Here is a 19,771-nt window from a genome sequence, read left to right as displayed (position 1 = left end):
AACTGAACAAAAAAAAAAATAGTTCCTGTACTAAGTACGTTATTGTCGAAAGTTTCAAAAGTTTTGGTAATTCACATCTCGAAGCTACTGAAAAAAATCTTCTGTTTTTGAGAGGACTTTGAGGAGACGCGTAACATTCTGAAGAAAATATTAAGATGCTCGACGCAATTCAACGAGCACGTCTTGAGTTTCCAAAAATCTCGATAAGTTCATCGATATTAAACAGAAGATCTTGAGAAAATCTTGAGCGGAGCCTTGTGTTTCTAAGAAAACTGGAGGATTTTCAACGAAGTTGTTTGTTAAAGAAATCTATTACTTATATGTGTTTATGTTTAAAAAAAAACTTACCGCCAAAAACTTCGATCCGAAGCTCAGTACAGCGCCCAATGAAATGATGATGATGTACGGTAGGAATGTGATCAGGAACAGAATGACCGTCGATACCGATCCGATGCTGGCCGAGGCAAAGAACATCGAACACATGTAGCAAAACGCAATCAGACACACCCCGAAGACCAGCATGTACACGAAAAGGAAGAAGCCACTCGAGTGGATCAGGATCCCTCCGGTGTAAAGGATCGAAAGGGTAAACACGAATACGATCGCCAGCTCGATCAACGTTGTGATGCTCCAGGATATGGAATCCGAACTCGACTTGAGGCCCATCGAACGCATTAGCTGGTAAAAGGAAGTTGTTAGAGCTAAGATGTTCAGAGTTTTCAAAATTTCTAAAATATACCATAATATTGCCGCTTTCCTTCATCCAAATCTTCTGACGAACGGAGGATGACACATGTACTATCAAAGCTACGAAGAAACTCATCTGGATGGATTGCGCCAGGTAGAGTCCCTTTTTGAAACTGAAAAGTTTGAAATTCATTAGATGAATTCTTAAAAAGATTAAATGTTTCAAAACTCACTCATCTTTAATATATTTCGGATAAGGGAATTCTTTAGTGTAGAATTTTTCTTTGGCAACCTCATAGGTGATTTCATTGGTTTTCTTCGACGATCCACCTCCCAAGAAAAGATCAAAGAGGGAAAATTGTGGAGCCCGCTTTCGACGACTACGAACAGTTGTAGTTGATGTTGATGTGGTTGTTGAGATGTTCAAGGGATCCTCGGCATCCACTTCTTCCCCGGATTCATCGTCATTAAAGTCCAGATACTCATCCAAAGCAGCTTTATCGTTGAATCGGTTGAGGTCCGATTGGGATATGTTTATCTTACTGCCGAGATTCGAGTACAATGAGGTCAAATTCTCGGTTGTACTTCCGGTTGCGGAAGATACTGTCGTTGTTGTGGTCACATCATCCGATTCCTCCTCTTCTTCGTCTTCCAAATCATCACCCAGCGTAAGTCCGAGATCCTCACTGCTGGAGCCAACAACCGGTTCAGCGACGGTTTCATCATCTTTATCCGATTCCATTTTCTCCTTCTTTAACGCTCGAATGATACCCATATCTACCGCGTGTTGAATTTGAATAAATCCCCTGTGATACCTCATATCCAACTCGAAACTGGCTTCGGGTCCCGGGAACCAGAACCTATTCTTATTCTCAACTGTAACCGGAGTATCATCGATACGCATCCGAATTTTGTAAGGAATTTCCTCCTCCCTACTACTGTTCTCAAACACAACTCCGGCAAAGAACAGCTTCTTCCGATTCAGCTCAAACGCTTGATCTTCCAATTCTCTCTCTGACTCTACCCTAATGAACCGATCCGTCGAAAAACACTCAAATATGCTGGCAATGGTTTCCAACGTTTTGGCCACCTGAGGATCGGTTAAAATGCCATTTAACATGTTTTCGATCAGGTCGATGTTGACATTGCCTCCGGCAATCATTTGAACCAGCGGGGATTTCGCCAGCTGCAGCAACCCTTCGAAGCTTTCCCGGAAGGAGGTATCCGAATGGAGTAGCTGGACGGTGGTGTTGAGGGCCTTGAAGAAGTCCCGCAATCGACCCATGTCCGCGAAGGTTTGGTTGGCCTAAGGATGGGAAAAACTTATTGAGTAATTTTACTGAAAAGGGGTAGTGAGTCGATTTCCAATGAATTTTTCCAAAGAAAAAGACGAGCGATTAATTACAAGAAGATTGAATAAAAGATACGAAAGATTTCAAAAATAAACGACGAACCCGTTGAAGCGCTATTTACGAAAAGAAAATCATTCTTTTACAAATTTACAAGTATCCATACTCAGTTCTGATTTTTGCCTCCTCTGTTTAAAAACATCCTCGGATTCATAAAGATTAAAGTTCCTTATTTTTGTTCATTAGAGTTATTCAAATTTACAAAATTTACTTTAACACAGTTTAAATCATCATTGTTTAACATGTATAAACAAAACTAAATTTAAAAGCAAAAATTTCAATAAAAAGCGTAGCGTTGTTTCTGAGATATTGCCGTTTGAATGGTAAAAGTTCAATTAGTCCGATTTTCGTAAAATGACTTTATCTTCGGCCATACAAATTTTAGAAAGGCCCAAATTTTGTGTTATGACAGTGTGATAATTGATTACGCAGAAAATTTGATCAAAAAATATTATCAGAGTAAAAAGTTATGGAAGTTCAAAGTCGAAGTGACAGTGCGCGTGCTTCCAATTTCTATACAATTATAAACGGCATTGTATACTTAAGAATGAATGTTAAACGTAGATTCAGAAAAATATTTTACAGTTAAGCATTCCAGATTGCCTGAACAGTGGACATCTAATGCAAAATTTGGAGAAAAAAAATCTGGTCCGATCTAGAATGTAATTTGTATTTGTTCAAAAAGATTTTTTTAACTGGTTTTGATAGAATTATTGTTATATGAAGATTGTTCGAAGTCTGCAATACAATTTTTACGAAACTGAATATTATTTTAGCCTTCAGAAACAATTGCAAATATGGTCGATTTGGAGTTAATTATATTTTAAATCATATTTGATTTTTTTTATTTTAAGAATTTCGTTTACATACTTTTACATCCAAAGAAAAATCCAAATTTTCAAAAAAAAAAGCATGGAAAATGGCTAAACACAACAACTTAAAAGCGTGTTTTCTCGAAATAAGCTTTCGGGGCCTCATTTCAAGTATTTTTCTTTTTTTCCTTTTTGACAAAATTGTGATTGAATGTTTAAAATCAGATAACGGATTTCGCTTTCTTAAATAAAATCAGGATGTGCCCAACCCTGATGCATCAGGAAGAACTGGAATGCTTCTTATGAATGCTACACTTCCCTTTTTATGAGTCCCATGTGTATTAGGGTGTGCCGTGTTGCTGCTTTTTTTCGATTTCAAAAACCCTGTATTTAGCATAAGAAGTTTTCTTTTAGGTCAAAACGAATGATATAGTTTTTTTTCAGATTTTTTAAATGAGATTTAGGTTCCCGAGGTTTGATTTGAAATTTTGTATTGAAAAACGTGAAAACTTGTTTCGAGAATGTCACTTTTTAGGTTTTTCTTGAACATTTTGTTCTCACGCAATACAAATGAAATTTAAATATTTGGAGCTTACTTATAAATTCTCTAGATACAAGGAACTGACAAATTTTCCGTCAAATTTATTGATTTTAGAGCATTGAAATGTTTCGATGAAATAATCTTTATTAGATTCTCTATCATTTGCAAACAAAAGTAGGATTACCAAAAATTGAGAGTAACCAGATTCCATGATTCTACAAAAATAAAACATAAAATTAGGAGTAGGTACACAGTAAATGAAAATAACCGAGTTCGGTAATTTTTTTACCGAAATCCTAACATGTGTAAATTGTTAAACTGTTCGGTAATTTTTTCGGTAAAAAATAAACGAACATCGGTAAATAAAGAATCGATTTACCGATGTTCGTTTATTTATTACCGAAAAAATTACCGAACAGTTCAACGATTTACACATGTTAGGATTTCGGTAAAAAAATTACCGAACTCGGTAATTTTCATTTACTGTGTAGATTTAATTTTTACTTGTTCCAAACGCATTTTGATTACAGCTTTGACAAATTTTTGCTTCATTATGTTGCTTAAAATTAATTGGATATTCTAAAAAAAAATCCCAAAATATGATATACCTAATATTTTAGCAATTCAAACACGACACTTTAACCAACTTGAAATACTTCATTTTTAAAGTTTTTATACAGTGGTTGCCGTGATAAAACAATCCAAATTTCGGAAATTCCAGGTTTAGGGCCTTAATTTGCCTATATAACTTTATAGATGGGAAACAATTTCTTTTTTTAAGAATAATTGAAAAAAAGCTTGAAATATCAAAATGGTTCTAGAAGAGAAACGTTGTATTTTGATATGTCTATTGATTAGTTCAATCTATACGCTGCAATTCTTTAAGTACAATCGATGATTTTATTTCAGCACTCGTTGTTTTTGTTACCGATGTTTTTGTTGAACCTGAAGTTGAACCTTCAATTTGATTTTGGCAATTACATGGCGACCGTCACACAGTGCGGCAGACCTGACCAATTGATGGCCAAAACCTCATAACTTTTTCAAATCAAATCCTACTGCTTTGAAGTCTTCTGAAAAGTTGTTCATCTGATCCAAATCTTTAATTTGATGTAATTTTTTTTCATCTTGATGTTGTGAAATTGTATCTAGATAACTTTGTATAGCTAATATTCTTATTAACTTGGAGCTACTCAGCCGATCGGCGTAAAAATTTTCATGTAAGGGTTTTTAGGACCGTTAAAAAGTTGAATGACGTTTTGAGATCTCTCTCCTCACAATAATAGGGGGCTCTCATACAAATGTTACCTGAATATCTGCACAACTCTTGAATTAATAATGCAGATGGATCCAAATTTGTCAAGAGAGAAATCCATGTTATTTTAACGCTAGTTAGATACCCATCTCTTTACTGGAAGACGTAGATTTCATAGAAATGGTACAAAATTTCTACATTTCCAAAAACTAATCAAGCAACCACAAAAGATCTAAAAACTGCTAGGAAATTGATAAGGAATAAATCAAGCCTATTGAACCAAATTTGACCTCTGATGATTTCGAGGAACGACAAATCGTTTAATATGATGGCTTAAAAGTCATTCCATCTATGAAACGAATGCTTCTATACAAATTAAATATAAATTGTACTCGAGATTTCACAAATCGAACCGAACTAAAGTTGGGCATTAAGTCTCGTCTTCGGAACATTTTGAACCAAACCTCGGGAAAAAAACTTCAGAAAAAATCAGCCAAACTTTCAAACCAATAAATAAAAACACGTGCACGAGGTCAGAGCTCATTTACAGAACAAATAAGTTCAGATAAATAAACCATAAACTCATATTGGCATCTCATATAAGTAGCTAATGGATCAAGTAGGCTGTTGCTTAACCCTCATCCGCATTAGAGTGTCATTTTGACACTATTGCAAGTTTGAAGGCTTGTAACTTTTTTCAGAAGCTTCAAAATACAAAAATTTCTTTGAGAATCCTAATTGAATTCAAAAGTTCTTTAATAGTGTATCTTTACTTTTTTTATGGACGAACCCTGGAAGCCTGGACGAAAAAACTCCCTTTTCCGACTTAGAGTGTCAATTTGACACTCAAAAGCAAAATCTATCTAAGTCGTTTGAATTATTTTGAATTTCATATAAAACTTATATTAATATAAACCATGTAATGTCAGTAAAATATGTTTAGAACATTATATATATAGCTAAAGCTTCTAGTTTTTTCGTTATTCAGCATGAAAGAAAAAAAATCCGAAAAAACGTGCCTCAGGAAAACTGCTGTAGTTCATATATTACACGTCCAAAAAAATGATTGCCTTATGCATATGAAAGCTGAAGTTAATGTCTACATCATGAAGCCAAGAAATATTTTTTTACATTTTTATTAATGAAATGGTCGCAAAAAGTTCAAAAAAGTGGTCTGAAAAACCTTCTTTTCATTCGATTGCTTGTAAATACTGTTTGAGCGATAGTAGAGTTTTTGAAAAAATATGACTACAAAATCTATTAAAATTCTAACATTTTGCTGTTTTTAGATTTTCCATGCAACAAAAATTGAATTTACTGGAGTTTTTCAAAGTTCACTACTTTGCGCGATTTTTTTACAAATTGAAATTTCATCTGTTTTTGTGGTCCACCGTCAGGTTGTACCCGGATTTTCAGTGCTTTTACTTTGTTTGGACCAATAAAAAGTATATTCATTGGAAAGCACATTTAATCTACATTCTAGTGAGGTGCAACAATTCACGCTGTGAGATTTCACAAAAATATGAAAATTATAAACGTAAAATCATTCCTGAATTTCTAGAACCACAAGCAGCACGTCCAGCAAAACGTGTTTGTTTGCTCTCCGAGTAGGTACGGTGTAATGTAATATTTGGTGGATGTAATATTTTTACGAAAATATATAATGTTCTAAACATATATAATGTTCTAAACATATTTTACTGACATTACAAGGTTTCTATTGATATAAGTTTTGTTTAGATCGGTTTAACACGCCAAAAGTTATAACGATTTTAGCTTGAAGTCTCAAATTGACACTCCTAGTGCTGATAGGGTAATGAAATCTGATGCGGATGAGGGTTAATATGACCGCAATAAAACATGGTTGTATTGTTTTTTAAATATCTAAACATTCCGTGTGTAAATGATTCTATTTTATTTTTGAGTAAAACTAGAAGATCTAGTTTTTTACCTTTTGAACGAATGTTGTAGAAACATTTTATAGAAAAAAAAATTGAATAAAAAATTAAGTTACTTAACCGATACTAAGCATCTGACTGAAAAGGATTTGAGAAGGTTATAGAAAGTTTATATTCCAAAGAATCTTATCTGCTTGTCTGTAAAGGGTGTCCACGATGAAATCGCAATACACAAAATTGATTAGCAAAATTCGAGTTTTCATCCGACTGCCACCAAATTTTCAGGTATTGAAAAATAACTATTAAACTTCATTTTAAAATTTTACTCGTATTTTATTTACAGTCCATACGCAAATGCCCACACCTTGCCCTAATCCCGGCCATAAAATTCTGCGCAACCTGTGAATCAACCGTTTTTTGCATGTAAACTAGAGTGCCCCAAATGACCCGACTTTTGAAAAAGTTATGCGCTGCAGGCTAAAATTGATCCTAGACCTAGTACAAGATCTCATGCCAAATTTGGGCCCGATCAGATCACGGGAAGGGGTCGCTCAACGAGCCTGAAGTTTGTATGGGATGATTTTGAGACATTTTGTTCGAGAGAAACATGAAAAACCAGTTTTTCATCAATAACTTCGGTTCCCGTCGACCGATTTCTTCCAAAAACAGTTTTTAAAGCCTAAAATATGACAAATATTTCATCCGAAGACAGCATTTCGATTCGAGTTAAGATAAAAAAGTTATTAGGCTTCGAAAATGGGCGTCAATATGTTCGACCGCTCCGACTCAATAATAGTGTTGAATACCATCCTTTCAAAAAGCCCATTTTTGAAGCCTTATAACTTTTTTATCATAACTCTTATCGATATGCAGCCTTCGGATGAAATATTTTTCATAATTTAGGCTTTAAGAAAAACTGTTTTTGGAAGAAATCGGTCGACGGGAACCAAAATTATTGAAGAAACTGGTTTTTCATGTTTCTCTCGAACAAAATGTCTCAAAATCATCCCATACAAACTTCAGGCTCGTTGAGCGACCCCTTCCCGTGATCCGATCTGGCCCAAATTTGGCATGAGATCTTCTAATAGGCCTGGGTCAATTTTAGCCTGCAGCGCATAACATTTCACAGGTTTTGAATTTCAAACGTGTACTTGTTCTGCTTCTCGTCGCGATCAAGGGCCTTTTTTACCTTAAACGTTCGAAGCCCAGCCTTAGTATTGGCCTTGTTGAACTGGGTGATTATAAAGCAGCGCCTTTAAAAACGACCTAAGGTAGTGAAGACAGTTGAGAAACTGAAGAAAGTATGGGTTTACATGCAAAAAACTGTTGATTCACAGGTTGTGCAAAATTTTATGGCCGGGATTAAGGCCAAGGTGCGGGCTTTTGCGTATGGACTGTAAATAAAATACGAGTAAAATTTTAAAATGAAGTTTAATAGTTATTTTTCAATCCCTGAAAATTTGGTGGCAATCGGATGAAAACTAGAATTTTGCTAATCAATTTTGTGTGTTGCAATTCACACCCTTTAGATAAAATAAAACTTTTAAAAACCGAAATAGTATTTTCATAATAACTAAGAGGAAGATATGTTTTGGAAAAAAATGAGCTGAATTACAAATTCGATTGAGTTCAAGTTTTTCTAGCAGAACCATTATCAAAAGCAATCTCAAAAGTACAAAAATTGCCCAAAAACATGTTTCACTAAAACGTATAAAACTTTTGAATAGGCAAAAAGTGGCAACTAGTTTTTGTTTTGTTGGATAGCTGAGACTTCCATTTAAATGTTTGAGCAGGAATGAGAGTGGGGTAACGTGGGGTAACATGTTTTCTAGATGTCCGAATATGATGAAAATTCGTAATTTTTTAACGTTATTCGTTTATGCTCGTAAAAAATACGATTTTTTTTTTCAATTCTTCAAGCCAAAATAAATAAATTTCTTATTATTCTGAAAAAATCCATGCTATTTTTTTTATGTCTTCAAGAAATAAAATTTTAGTGGAGTATCGAAATTTTGTTTTTGTTTTTGCAATAAAATGCAACTACATCAAACCCTAACTTCACCTACGTAGAAAATTGTATGAAACAATGAATTTAAAGATTTGTTTGACAAATTTGCGATCGGTGTAATGTCCAGTTTCCGAAAAGCATAAATTTATGATGAATTTTCGAAAATTACAAAAAGGGGTTTTGGCCAAGTTTTCATAGGTCCTGCCCCACTGTGCGTCAGATGATTTAAAGTTTTTATGGGAATAAATACGCGCTAGTGATCAAACTCACTCAAAAATCTCAATTCAACTGTCATTTTCGTCGCTTTGCGTAAGCATCGACGGAAAACCGAACGTTCATAACGAAAATATACTCATATGCTTATGGTCATACATTTGTTTTGCTCTTTCACGTGGAAATGTAATTTTTCATGAAATAGCAATAAGTCACCCAAACGCAACCAACTTGCAAATTATATTTTGTGGGGTATCATAGGCCTCATAATGTGGGGTATCCTGGGCCACCTATATTGTGGTGTTTTTATACATATTCGTATCTTAAAATACATTTTTCCTATCTGTCAAGTTTTCTTATGCCAAATGAAGAGTTATGAAAAATATTCTGTCAAATTTTATTCAATATGCTAGAGACGAGCGTTTATCCTACACAGAAAAAAATAATGACTATTACGTGTCATTGAAAATGTTTACCTTTAATATAATACATCCTGTAATTTAAATAACACGTAATTTTCAATGGATTTATTGAAAAGCAAATGAAAAATCATTTAATATTACAGCAAATGTCCTGTAACAAAAAGGAGCAGGACATGCACTGTAATTTTACAGATCGAAGCATTTATTTTCAAGTGAGAGCATTATCTACAGACGCTTTCATGCTGCAGGACTGTGAAATTATAGGATGTCAATCAAAAGAACAGTTTTCATTATTGCTAGCAACTGATCGACTGTTTGTTTCGTGGTAGTGCTATGGAGACCGACCGGAAATACACTAGTGTAAAAGCATCGCGCACGCTTTTGGCCACAAAGCCACAGGAAGCGCAGGTGTGAATAATTCGCATCGTTATCAGCCAGTTAGAACAATGCTCCTGCGGGAATCAAGCATCACCGGCTGATTATTCGTAAGTTCCCATTTTTAATTTTATAATTTTTTTATCAATTGAATGGATTATGCATGAAATTGCGGATAAATTGTTTAGTTCCATGATGCTTCCGTGTCCTTTATTTCCAGGGATGGATCACAATATCTAGGTTCAGCGTGAAAAAGAATCCAAAAGATTTATCATTGTGAAACAAAAGATCGTATCGACACAGAGAATCACCAGGTACCTACATTTCTGTGATGGCACCGGCCTTTCGCTAACCTAGCGCTGGGTGATTATCTGTGTCGATCGAGCTGAAGTTTCACAAACATTAACTGATCCTTTAATTTTTTTTTATGTTACACAATCGACCAAAAAATCGAAAATTTAGTTCAAAGAACGAATACTAAATGGCTCAGAACAATTTAATTAAAACTTTGATCAAATTTAAATTTAAACTATCATATATTTTATGTTCACAATATTAAAAAACATATAGTCACAGCAATATACTTCGCTTACTTTTTCTGCATTAAGCAATGCCTTTAAATAATATCATTTTGCGAAATGCAGAAATTCAGCACAGCACAGCCACGATGAAAAAGAAGGTCAACAAGTTGTAACCTTGTAGCTATCGGAACTGATGGTTATTGAATAAAAGATTGCTCTTACCGTACATATACAGAGAAGTTATTTTTCCTTGTCAACTGTTTTACGTCAGCAGCTTCAGATAAAGATTTTGGAATATAGCTGATTTTGGATTTCTTATTTCATCAAATGGTCCACTTTCAATGTGGCCAAATTGTAAGAGTATCCTCCATAATATTTTGTTAAGATGGTGTCTAAAAAAAAGGCTTTAATAATGAATTCTGAAACAATAATACGTACACGGATTCTCCAAAACTATATACTATGGTTTCGTAAACGTGACAATATCGACCCGGACTCAAACATCGGCGTTCTTGAACCGATCCTGTTGATTTAAATCATATTATCTTTTCGTTTACGTTTAGTTTTAGTTTCACAACCTTTAGAGCAGGTAGTGTTGAATCTGATGAGAATAATCTATTAGGAATATCAACAGTGACGTCACAACTAACACCACTACGATAACGACACTGCTTTTTGCATACCTCCTTTCGGATTCTTGTTGAGTCGTCTTGTGTTAATTGTCAAAACTCGGTCAAGTTTCGCCCGAGATAGCTGCATTAAGCCTGTTCAACAGCCAATTGAAATCGGTTTCAATCGATTTCGATTGGTAAATTTTTGTTCACTCAGCCAATGTTGTGATCGAAACTAATCCAATTGACGTTCAATGAAGCCAATCGGAACCGATCGAAACCAATCGAAATCGATCAAGCTTGAGAGCAGGATTCGTTTCTATCGGTTTCTATCGCACTAACACAAATGCAGTTGTTTACTGTCAAAAAACAGCTGATTCGGTTTGGTTTTCAAGTTTGATGTCATTCGTTGCGGTGTCCTCTGTGGTGTACTGAGTCGGTGGTGCTATTCTAGTCGTGCTAAGTCGGTGTCGGTGGTGCTGTGTCAGCTGTGCTAGTCGGTGCTGCTGTGTCGGTGGTGCTGTGCCAGTCGCGCGCTGCCAGGTATTCCGAGACGGTGGTGCTTCGCCAGTGAAAGTGATGTCGGGCGATGTGGTGTAGGCGGTGCTGTGTCAGAGAGCAAGCGAACTCGCACGCCGATAAAAGTACATAAGATTGTTCAGGAACATCTTTCTTCGGTGTGAACCACGGAAGCTAAATTTTATTTGCAAAATTTTCAAATTTCTGTAAAGAAGTTTCAATTCCTTGCGAATTTGGACAGCATCCAAGCCTCAACTAAGCTAGTTCAATAGTTTTCTTTTAGTTGATCGATAGGTAAATTCAAAATCTCCTTAAAATTATGTAATTTGGTTCATATCGGTTGTGATGATTGTAATTGTGATTTTTCAGTCCATGAATATTCTTTTTTTTCAGCCATGGGGAACAGCATATCGGCTGCTGAAATAATTGCTACCAACATCGTTCACACTGAAGCCGCTAATGCTTCGAAGTTGCCCCCGGGACATCCCCCAATGCCGGGCGGTAGCATGAGCATTGACGCGGCCGGAGTAAATCCAGCACCGGAATGTCCAATGCACAAAAAAGAACCAACTCAGCCGGTCTTTAAGGAAAATCCTGTGTTAGTTTCCGAATGTCCAGTTGAACACGATCAGAGCGACATCAACCCGCTCAGTATGGTAAAATTTTAACATAAGCGAAAACAATACTCATGTAGTTATTAAAAAAAAGTTTGGAAACGATGCAGATGCCGCCGATGAACCAAAATCCTGCGCCCGGTCAACCGTTCCCGTCGCCTACGGATCGATAAACGTCTTCAATTCCAAAAGTCACAGAAGATGGTCTCCAGGAGTTTTGGGTCTATCCCAGCCAGCAAATGTTCTGGAATGCCATGCGCGCAAAGGTTGGCGCTGGGAAAAAGATGACATCAAACAGAAAGACATGGATCATTAAGATACGCAACGCCAACAACGAGCAGGCCTGGCAGGAGGTTCTCAAATGGGAAGCACTGCGCTTTCGCTAGTGTGGCAATCACAGGCTGAAGAGTTTTGACTCAACACTTCCACCTTATTGGTGAAGGTGACCCAATTTCTTGAGAGGTCGCAGGGATACATCAGGAGCTGTTTTGATAACTTCAAAAATTAACCAGAACAATTGTTAAGGTTACCAGTAATGCGCCGAAGGTAAGTTCTTGGTTTTTATTATTTAATTTTGTTTACTCTAATCGTTTCTGACAAAGTCAATGTTTTCTTTTCATTTACAGGAAAATTCTATGGTATCATTATGAGCAAGCAACAGGATGTAATGTGAATTCGTTGTCCAATTATTCTACATCCAAAAAGTCGAAAATCATAGATTATTCGCTTAGAAAGAAAAGGTTATCTTCAAATGAAAATTGCTCCAACATAGAAATATTCGAATTTTTAAGCACTTTTAATTACTTGGCGAAAATATCAACCATTTAATTTTGAAACGAGAGGTAATTAAAAAAAAATCAATTGTTATTCATTATTTTAATTTCAATTTTTCACAGCTCGGTACCCGAATCAACGAAATTGTGTTCCAAAACCCTGATCCGGTCCTTGTTGAAATAGGTAAATTATACACTTACTTCTCACATTATACATCTTATTCCTACAAATCCAATAAAAAAAATTCTAAAATAAAAAATATCGCCTCAAACTGCTGTCATCTATTCAGCTAGGTTGTAGAAGGGTTTTTATTCACTTTTACACAGAAAATTTAAAGTTTCTTTTTATTCTAAGTAATAAATAAGTGTAAAGTCATGCTTGAATTGTTCATTGAAATATTTAAAACAAATTGTAGAAAAAAATTTTGATGTTAGCCAATCATTCATTTTTCAAAAAGCGAAAAAACAGGGCTGCTTTTTTTCTTCGCTCAGCTGTGTATTTTTGAGATTTTTTTTCCAAAATAATTTGAACTCGTTTCATACAACCGTTGAAAGCTTTAAGAGCTTTACTTATGCTTTTTTGTTTCTATTTTTCAGACCTTGGAAATCAGAAATCGATGTTCTACTGCTTTGCAGAAAATCTGCGACTAAGCGAAGGTACGGATGATTTAGTCAAAGCTCTGACTGATTTGCTAGCGGTTCATTTTGTACATTACTTTAGGTACAATGAACATTGTTCAAAATTTATGCTCCTCATTCAACAATATTCCGCGAAGGTTATCGACGATGAAGCATTGAGGTCCCAAGCCAAACGAGTCGGATTTGTCCAGAAAAAGGTGGTCAGAATCATTGCCGAATTGTTTGCTCACGATCCTAAAGCATCTTCCGATGAAAATATTTTATGAGCATGTACATATGTCTAATTATAAAGACATAAAAAAAATATTTTTTTAATACTGCAATAGCGAGTTCAACTTGAATTCGTTGGTTACTGCTACAAGCAGCATAAGCATGCATAATTTTATTGTGTCGTAGTAAATGAACTATAATTATTAAGAATTAAAACAGTTTATCTTACATTTTGTGTTTTTATTTCTGAGCTGAGCCTGAGCTAGTACAGGAAACGCAATATTACAGCACTGTAATTTTGAAGTAGCCTGTCATTTTGGAGGAGCTTGTAATTTGAAAACCTGTGATTTGAAAGCAGCATGTAATCTGAAAACAGCCCGTAATCTGAACAAACCTGTAATTTTAAAGCAGCCTGTAATTTTGAAGCAAGCTGTAAAAATTATTGTCACTTTAAAAATAAGTGTCATGTGATCTTTTTTAGACCTGTAAAATTACGGTAAATGTCCTGCTCCTTTTTGTTACAGGATATTTGCCGTAATTTTACAGAAAATAATTTTTTCTGTGTATATAAGGAATTTTGCCAAAACGATGATACGTTAGAAATGTAGAAAATCATACAATTTATCATGGTAATCAAAATCCTTTAACAGTTAAATTTGAAATCATTGTGAACAAAATAATTGCTCGTGTTTTTATTCCAACAAAGAGATTTAAAGTTTTAGCTTTGCTTCCTCGCCGAAGGAAAAAAGGGATCAGTTTTGAGTTAATAATTTGAACTCTGTATTGAACCATCGCAAAGAGGAAAAAGGGAACATAAATTTAAGTTGATAGAATCGAACTATGTTTTGAACCTCGGTCAAACTTTATTTTGAGTTTCAAAAATGATCAATTATCGTTTGTCGCATCACTAAAATAGTTCTCAACAACGTTGAAAGTGAAAAATTAAAAAATGTTGGTAAAAAGCAACGGTACTTTTCTCAAAAAATTTCTAAGTGTGCACTTGCCCCGCTTAAGCAATACTTTTTCCAAACTAATTCACAGATGCGTGAGTGTATCGGTCCTCAAATGAATTCAATACATGTTCCTGTATGTTTTAGCAACTTTCATTGATATATTTGCTGTTTTTTTCGCAATATTAATTACTTTTTGGGACTCCATTTTTGCTGACTGCTGTTTTAAGCAGAAGACTTTCATTTACCAAGGCATTTCAAAATTTTGAATATCTGCTTCAGATACAAAACTTTGGATACCCCTTCTGACCATTACATTAAGTAATGCCAAACTATTTTGGAGATAAATTTTTTGAAATGGCTGTATTACATGGCTTAAAGATGCGTTTGCACTTGTTCCGCAGTGTGGGTTGACAAGAGTGAATATTATTTCCTCAACTTTCAGGGTGTACTGAAAATTTATTATAAATTTTTTGCTTTCACTTGAATATCAGTCCCAAACACTCACCTTTCAACGAAAATTTGGATTTGAATGCCCGTTTTTGTAGCCAAAATATGCAAAACAGAAACACACTGTTCATGTCTATTACGTACTTTAAGTCGTGTGTAATCAAACAGTGCATTGTTTTTGGTGAAAAATTAAAAGAAAGTTTAGTTTATCTATGTCAGATTGTTTTTTTGGGCCTAAACAACAATTTCTAGAAGAAGAAATATTTTTAATTTTTTTTTTGTAACAGAGAAAAGTTGAACGTTTGCACTTGCCCCGGTCTACCTTACCTCAAAGTTCTCATATTTTACCAAACTGGGAAAAAAAAATAGACAAATTCCACACACTTGTACCGCAGACAAGTGATTCCGTTCGCGAATAAATAAATCTCAAACTCGTCAATAGTTTTGATAATTCAATCAAACCACAAAAAACCTACGGAAAAAAGAAAAAAAAAGTTTTTTATAATGTTTTATGAAATTTTTGAAAATTATAGTGTAAATTTCGACATCTTGAATAAATAATTAATTAAAAATATATGAATTTATTTTTCGCAATTACGTCTTGAAGCCATAAAATACTGCATCATTGTGTAGAAAAAAGAATTTATTTATATCCAATGAAGTTGTCGCAAATGGGTTGATTCACGTCACAAAAAATCAAACTTTAAAATATTACGTATAACTTTAACATTTTCTAACAAAAAGAATATATCTAGATCTTCCTTCAAAATGACTAGACGATTCTGAAATACTGAAATTAATAAAAAGCGGTTGAAATCCAGCTGAGTAACAACAGCGCGAATAGCTAAATTCATATCACGATATTAAATTTTATTAAAAATTTACGAGAGAATATGCTTTGAAAACTGTCTTGACTCTCCACATGGCCAGATTTTTACAAACCGGACATCATAAGGTTTTTTTTTGTAAAAAATGAAACAAAAAACGATCATTGAACTAAATCTTTTAATTTAAATATCTTTTTCTTAGTATTTTTTCTATTTCTAAAAGTTTGCCCCCGAATTCCGAAACGGAGGTCTGATGTTGAAAATAAAAAACATCATACATATTTGGATTCAGTGCATTCAAACTAGTCAAAATCAGCACAATCAGGTATTTCGGTCGTAAATAGTACATCGGTATTTTAAGAAGGGATTTTTATCGAAAGACATCAAAACGTTAAATTAAAAACATTAGTTTATGAAATTTGAAGTAATGAATTTCATATGCAATTTTCAACCGGTGAACAACTTTTCCGAAACTCAACTTAAAATACGACACTCTTCATAACATCACTGAAAATTATGTCATGGTGTAACCAGAAAAGTTGTATGATTTATATCGCCAACTTCCCAGTTCAAGGTAAGCGTCGAATTTTATTACAAGAATCGTTATGCGTACCAAAGTTACTATTTTTTTCAGAAAGTAAATTTAACTAGAGAAATTATCTAGATACAACTTTTTTTAAGACTTTATTTCGATCGGACGGAATTTAAAACTTAATATAAAAAGACGCGAATAACCAAAAGATAGTTAAAACGTCTCTAATAAAAAACAAATAAAAACTTTAATATAAAAATAAAGTTCTTCAAATCTGATTTAACTCTGTAGAACATCAGAATAAGGTATTCTTCCATTGAACCTTTGAAATGACCGGGACCGGATTTTTGTCACTTTGTCAACCATTTAACAGTGTTCCGATTTGGCTCAAAATGTTTATGTGATGTTCTAGTAGGCCAAAGATTAATTAAAATCAGCAGCGCGTATGATTTCGATAGTCAGCTGACTTGGGCTATTCTAGTTTTCGTTTTCCGTAAATTTCTGGCCAAAAGTGCCAAATCAGTCTTTTCAAACCATGACCTTTTTTTTTCAAAGGTTTTTTTTTTACAAAAATTGAATATTGAATCCATTATAATCAATAAAATCTTGATATGAACTTACAAATTTGACAATCTCATCCACTCTCTCGCCGGCCGGTCCATACAGAATCTTGCCCTGCAGGATCGGCTTCAGCTGCTTCCAGGTGATTTTCCCATTGTTGGTATTGGTCACGTCCAGATAGAGCTGCTTGCAGTACCGCGTGGGCATAACGGCCAGCTCATCCGGATCGGCCCCATTGAAGTCCTGCGAGTACAGCACATTATCGATGAAGCGGATGTTATCCGAACGGGGGAAAGGCCGACCACAGAGAATATTCCCGGAGTTTGAAAACGTCCGATCATCGGCAAACAGCTTTTCAATGTCGAATCCTCCACCAACTATTTTTTCGATTTCCGGTAGCATTCTGACCAGACGGTCCGCGTTTCCTGTTGAGAAATTTGAGCATTAACTGTAATTTTGAAATTCCGATTTCGATGAAAGTGATCATACCTTCGATCTCCTTAAACTTGGCATGGGTCACGATCGAAGTGACGGTTCCAATGAAATTTCGCTCCACCGGCAGGTTTATGATCGCATCGTACAGCTGCGGAGTGTCCAGGAAGATTTGGACAATGTTCAGGACCGGGGTCACCGGAGCACGCTCGAAATCCGTCGTTTCTTCGTATTGCTTCGGATTGCTGCACTCATTCTCGAAGGTACACACGTAGGACTGGAAGAACGGAAGGATTCCGTTGTTTTGTAGGTGCCGGGTCGGGAACTGACAATCACCAATCTCGACCGCCTTGAAGCGATTCCGTAGCACGTACAGCGACAGGAAGATCAGACAGGGCCACAGGTACTGGACTAGGGTCATCCACTGGAAAGATAAATCAGGGATTAGTGAAGGAATAATAGAGCAATAGAGTATGGATGATAAATTTCTAACGGTTTTAATCTACCGCTGCGAACTTTAAACTTTAAAAAACTTAATTACACTTAATGCTGCAATATAGATAAGCCCCTGTCTTTGAATCGAAAAATTTTGCAAAAAAAAAACGGGAATTCAATGCCAGTGCCGGCAGATAAGAAAAAAACATTTCATTTCTCTTATTGTTAGTATTAACTAGGTCAGTATCAACTGGCCGAGGAATCGCAATTTTGAATACTGCTACCTCAAGAAGCATGTGTGCAAGTTTAAAGGTTATCAACCACCTGTGCGGGTATGTGTTTGTTGGCTTAAGTTGGATTGATTGTGAACCTGAAACTGCCGGGGCAACCTGACTTCCATGTGCCAATTGTTGCTTGACGGCATTCTGGCAATGTTTTCGTTTTTTCGATGCAAATATTTGCTTGCAGTGTAGAAAATGATCTTGGAAATCGAACAACGTATACGTTGTTGGCGTCATAAACAAAATAAGTGAACCTTTGATTGATGACTTTAGTTACTCGATTCAATGAAAATAATTTTGAATAGTTTTTTAAGGAGGTATGGAGTAACCTTGTATGGAAATTTCAAATTTATAAATTTTCACACCTCCCAAATTTTTGTTGTTGTTTTTACTGTCAAAAATGTTTAGCAATAAAAAATTTGGAAGCTTTTTATTCACCGCCCTTCTACGCATATGAATCCCATGTGCATTTTTATTATTTTTAAGATATCCATTGAAAATTTTAGCTTTTGTCCAAAATTACCTAGAAAACCTGTTTTTGTACTAATTTTGTTCCCAAAATTTCTAAGAAAATGTCACTCAAAATGCGTTGCCCTGTATAAAGTATCCGCCAAACAAAACTCATATCCATAGAAGGACAGTTCAGCCCTGGATGAGCCCAACGGGTTTTAATTTTGTATGGAAGTTTGTACGGGAAAACCAAATTTTTCGTTTTAGAATCAATACAGATGTAGGTACTGAAAGTTCAAAAAATATAACTTTTAATGATAAATTTTCTTAAATTTTTGCAGTACATTTCATGCGAACAAACTGCGAATTTAAGTTTTACTCAAGAAAATATATATGATATTATACAAAAAAAAATTTATTAGCCCTAATCCGCTTTTGAGGGTCAATACAACACTTATGGAGGTTTGGCGCCTTGTAACTTTATTCGGGTGCATCCAAATAAAAAAAAATTCTTCGGGGACCCTCAAAGAATTCTTGGAATCTTTAATTTTGCATCATTACTTTTTCTATGAACGCACCCTGAAATCCCAGGAAAACCCTAAACAGACCTTGAGTGTCAATTTCACACTCCTCGCTTCAAACCGCTATATCTCTCTTGTTTCTCAATCGATTTAAAAAAATATATACAATATACATATAGTTTTGGAAACCTCGTAATGTAACTCAAACATGTTTCTCAGACATTAATTAACATTAAACATGTTTTGGAAAAAAGACTTTAATTAGATCAGCTACGGAATGCTGAAACAAAATTTCACTTAGTTTCTGTGGGAGCGAGTCCAGGCACAAGTATCACGTTTACTGAGTAGGTTTCATTGATGTATTGGAAAGCCTACAGTGTGCTATCAATATAAGCAATCATCACAGTTTCCAAAAAAGCTCAAGTTAGAAGCTCTTATAAGGATTTTTTTTAAATTTTTTTTCAAGATCATGACCACAAAAAGTGTAAAAAAGTGGTGTGAAAACCGTACTGAAATTGGTTTAGTCACACCAAATAAACATTGAAAAGAGGATTGGAAATTGAAGTAATTTGGCTTTCGGAAACAAAACTGTTGAAAGTGCATTTTTGCAAAATGCGCTGTTTCATTGGCTAGGAGCCGGTTAAACTTGGTTCAAATTTCTAGTAAGAAAATGCTATTGATGACAGGAAAATTACTGAGATTTCAAATTTTGGTTAGAAACTTGTAAGGGTATCCTGTAGATATTGAATAAGCATCGGCACTGAAAACGATAACCGAGGAGCCAAACAATAGAGTAATTTTTATGCAATGTTCAGGTATCAGAAT

General features: G+C 35.0%; 1 protein-coding gene and 1 pseudogene across 1 annotated transcript in view; one reads left to right on the top strand and one right to left on the bottom strand.

Annotated features, from left to right (window-relative positions):
- LOC129743132 (uncharacterized) overlaps positions 1-19,771 on the bottom strand; it is a 116,263-nt gene that overhangs the window by 16,795 nt on the left and 79,697 nt on the right. The window contains exons 4-8 of the mRNA XM_055735098.1: positions 17,317-17,683; positions 16,888-17,252; positions 921-1,993; positions 740-860; positions 349-678 (exon numbers count right to left, since the gene is read on the bottom strand). Of these exons, the coding sequence (XP_055591073.1) occupies positions 349-678; positions 740-860; positions 921-1,993; positions 16,888-17,252; positions 17,317-17,683 (2,256 nt within the window). The remainder of the gene's footprint in view (positions 1-348; positions 679-739; positions 861-920; positions 1,994-16,887; positions 17,253-17,316; positions 17,684-19,771) is intronic.
- On the top strand, positions 11,414-13,731 carry LOC129747140 (holocytochrome c-type synthase-like; annotated as a pseudogene).

Source organism: Uranotaenia lowii, chromosome 2 (genome assembly GCF_029784155.1).
Source record: "Uranotaenia lowii strain MFRU-FL chromosome 2, ASM2978415v1, whole genome shotgun sequence".
Lineage (NCBI taxonomy): Eukaryota > Metazoa > Arthropoda > Insecta > Diptera > Culicidae > Uranotaenia > Uranotaenia lowii.
Note: the sequence above shows the minus strand (reverse complement) of the source record. Positions and strands in the feature narration are given on the sequence as shown.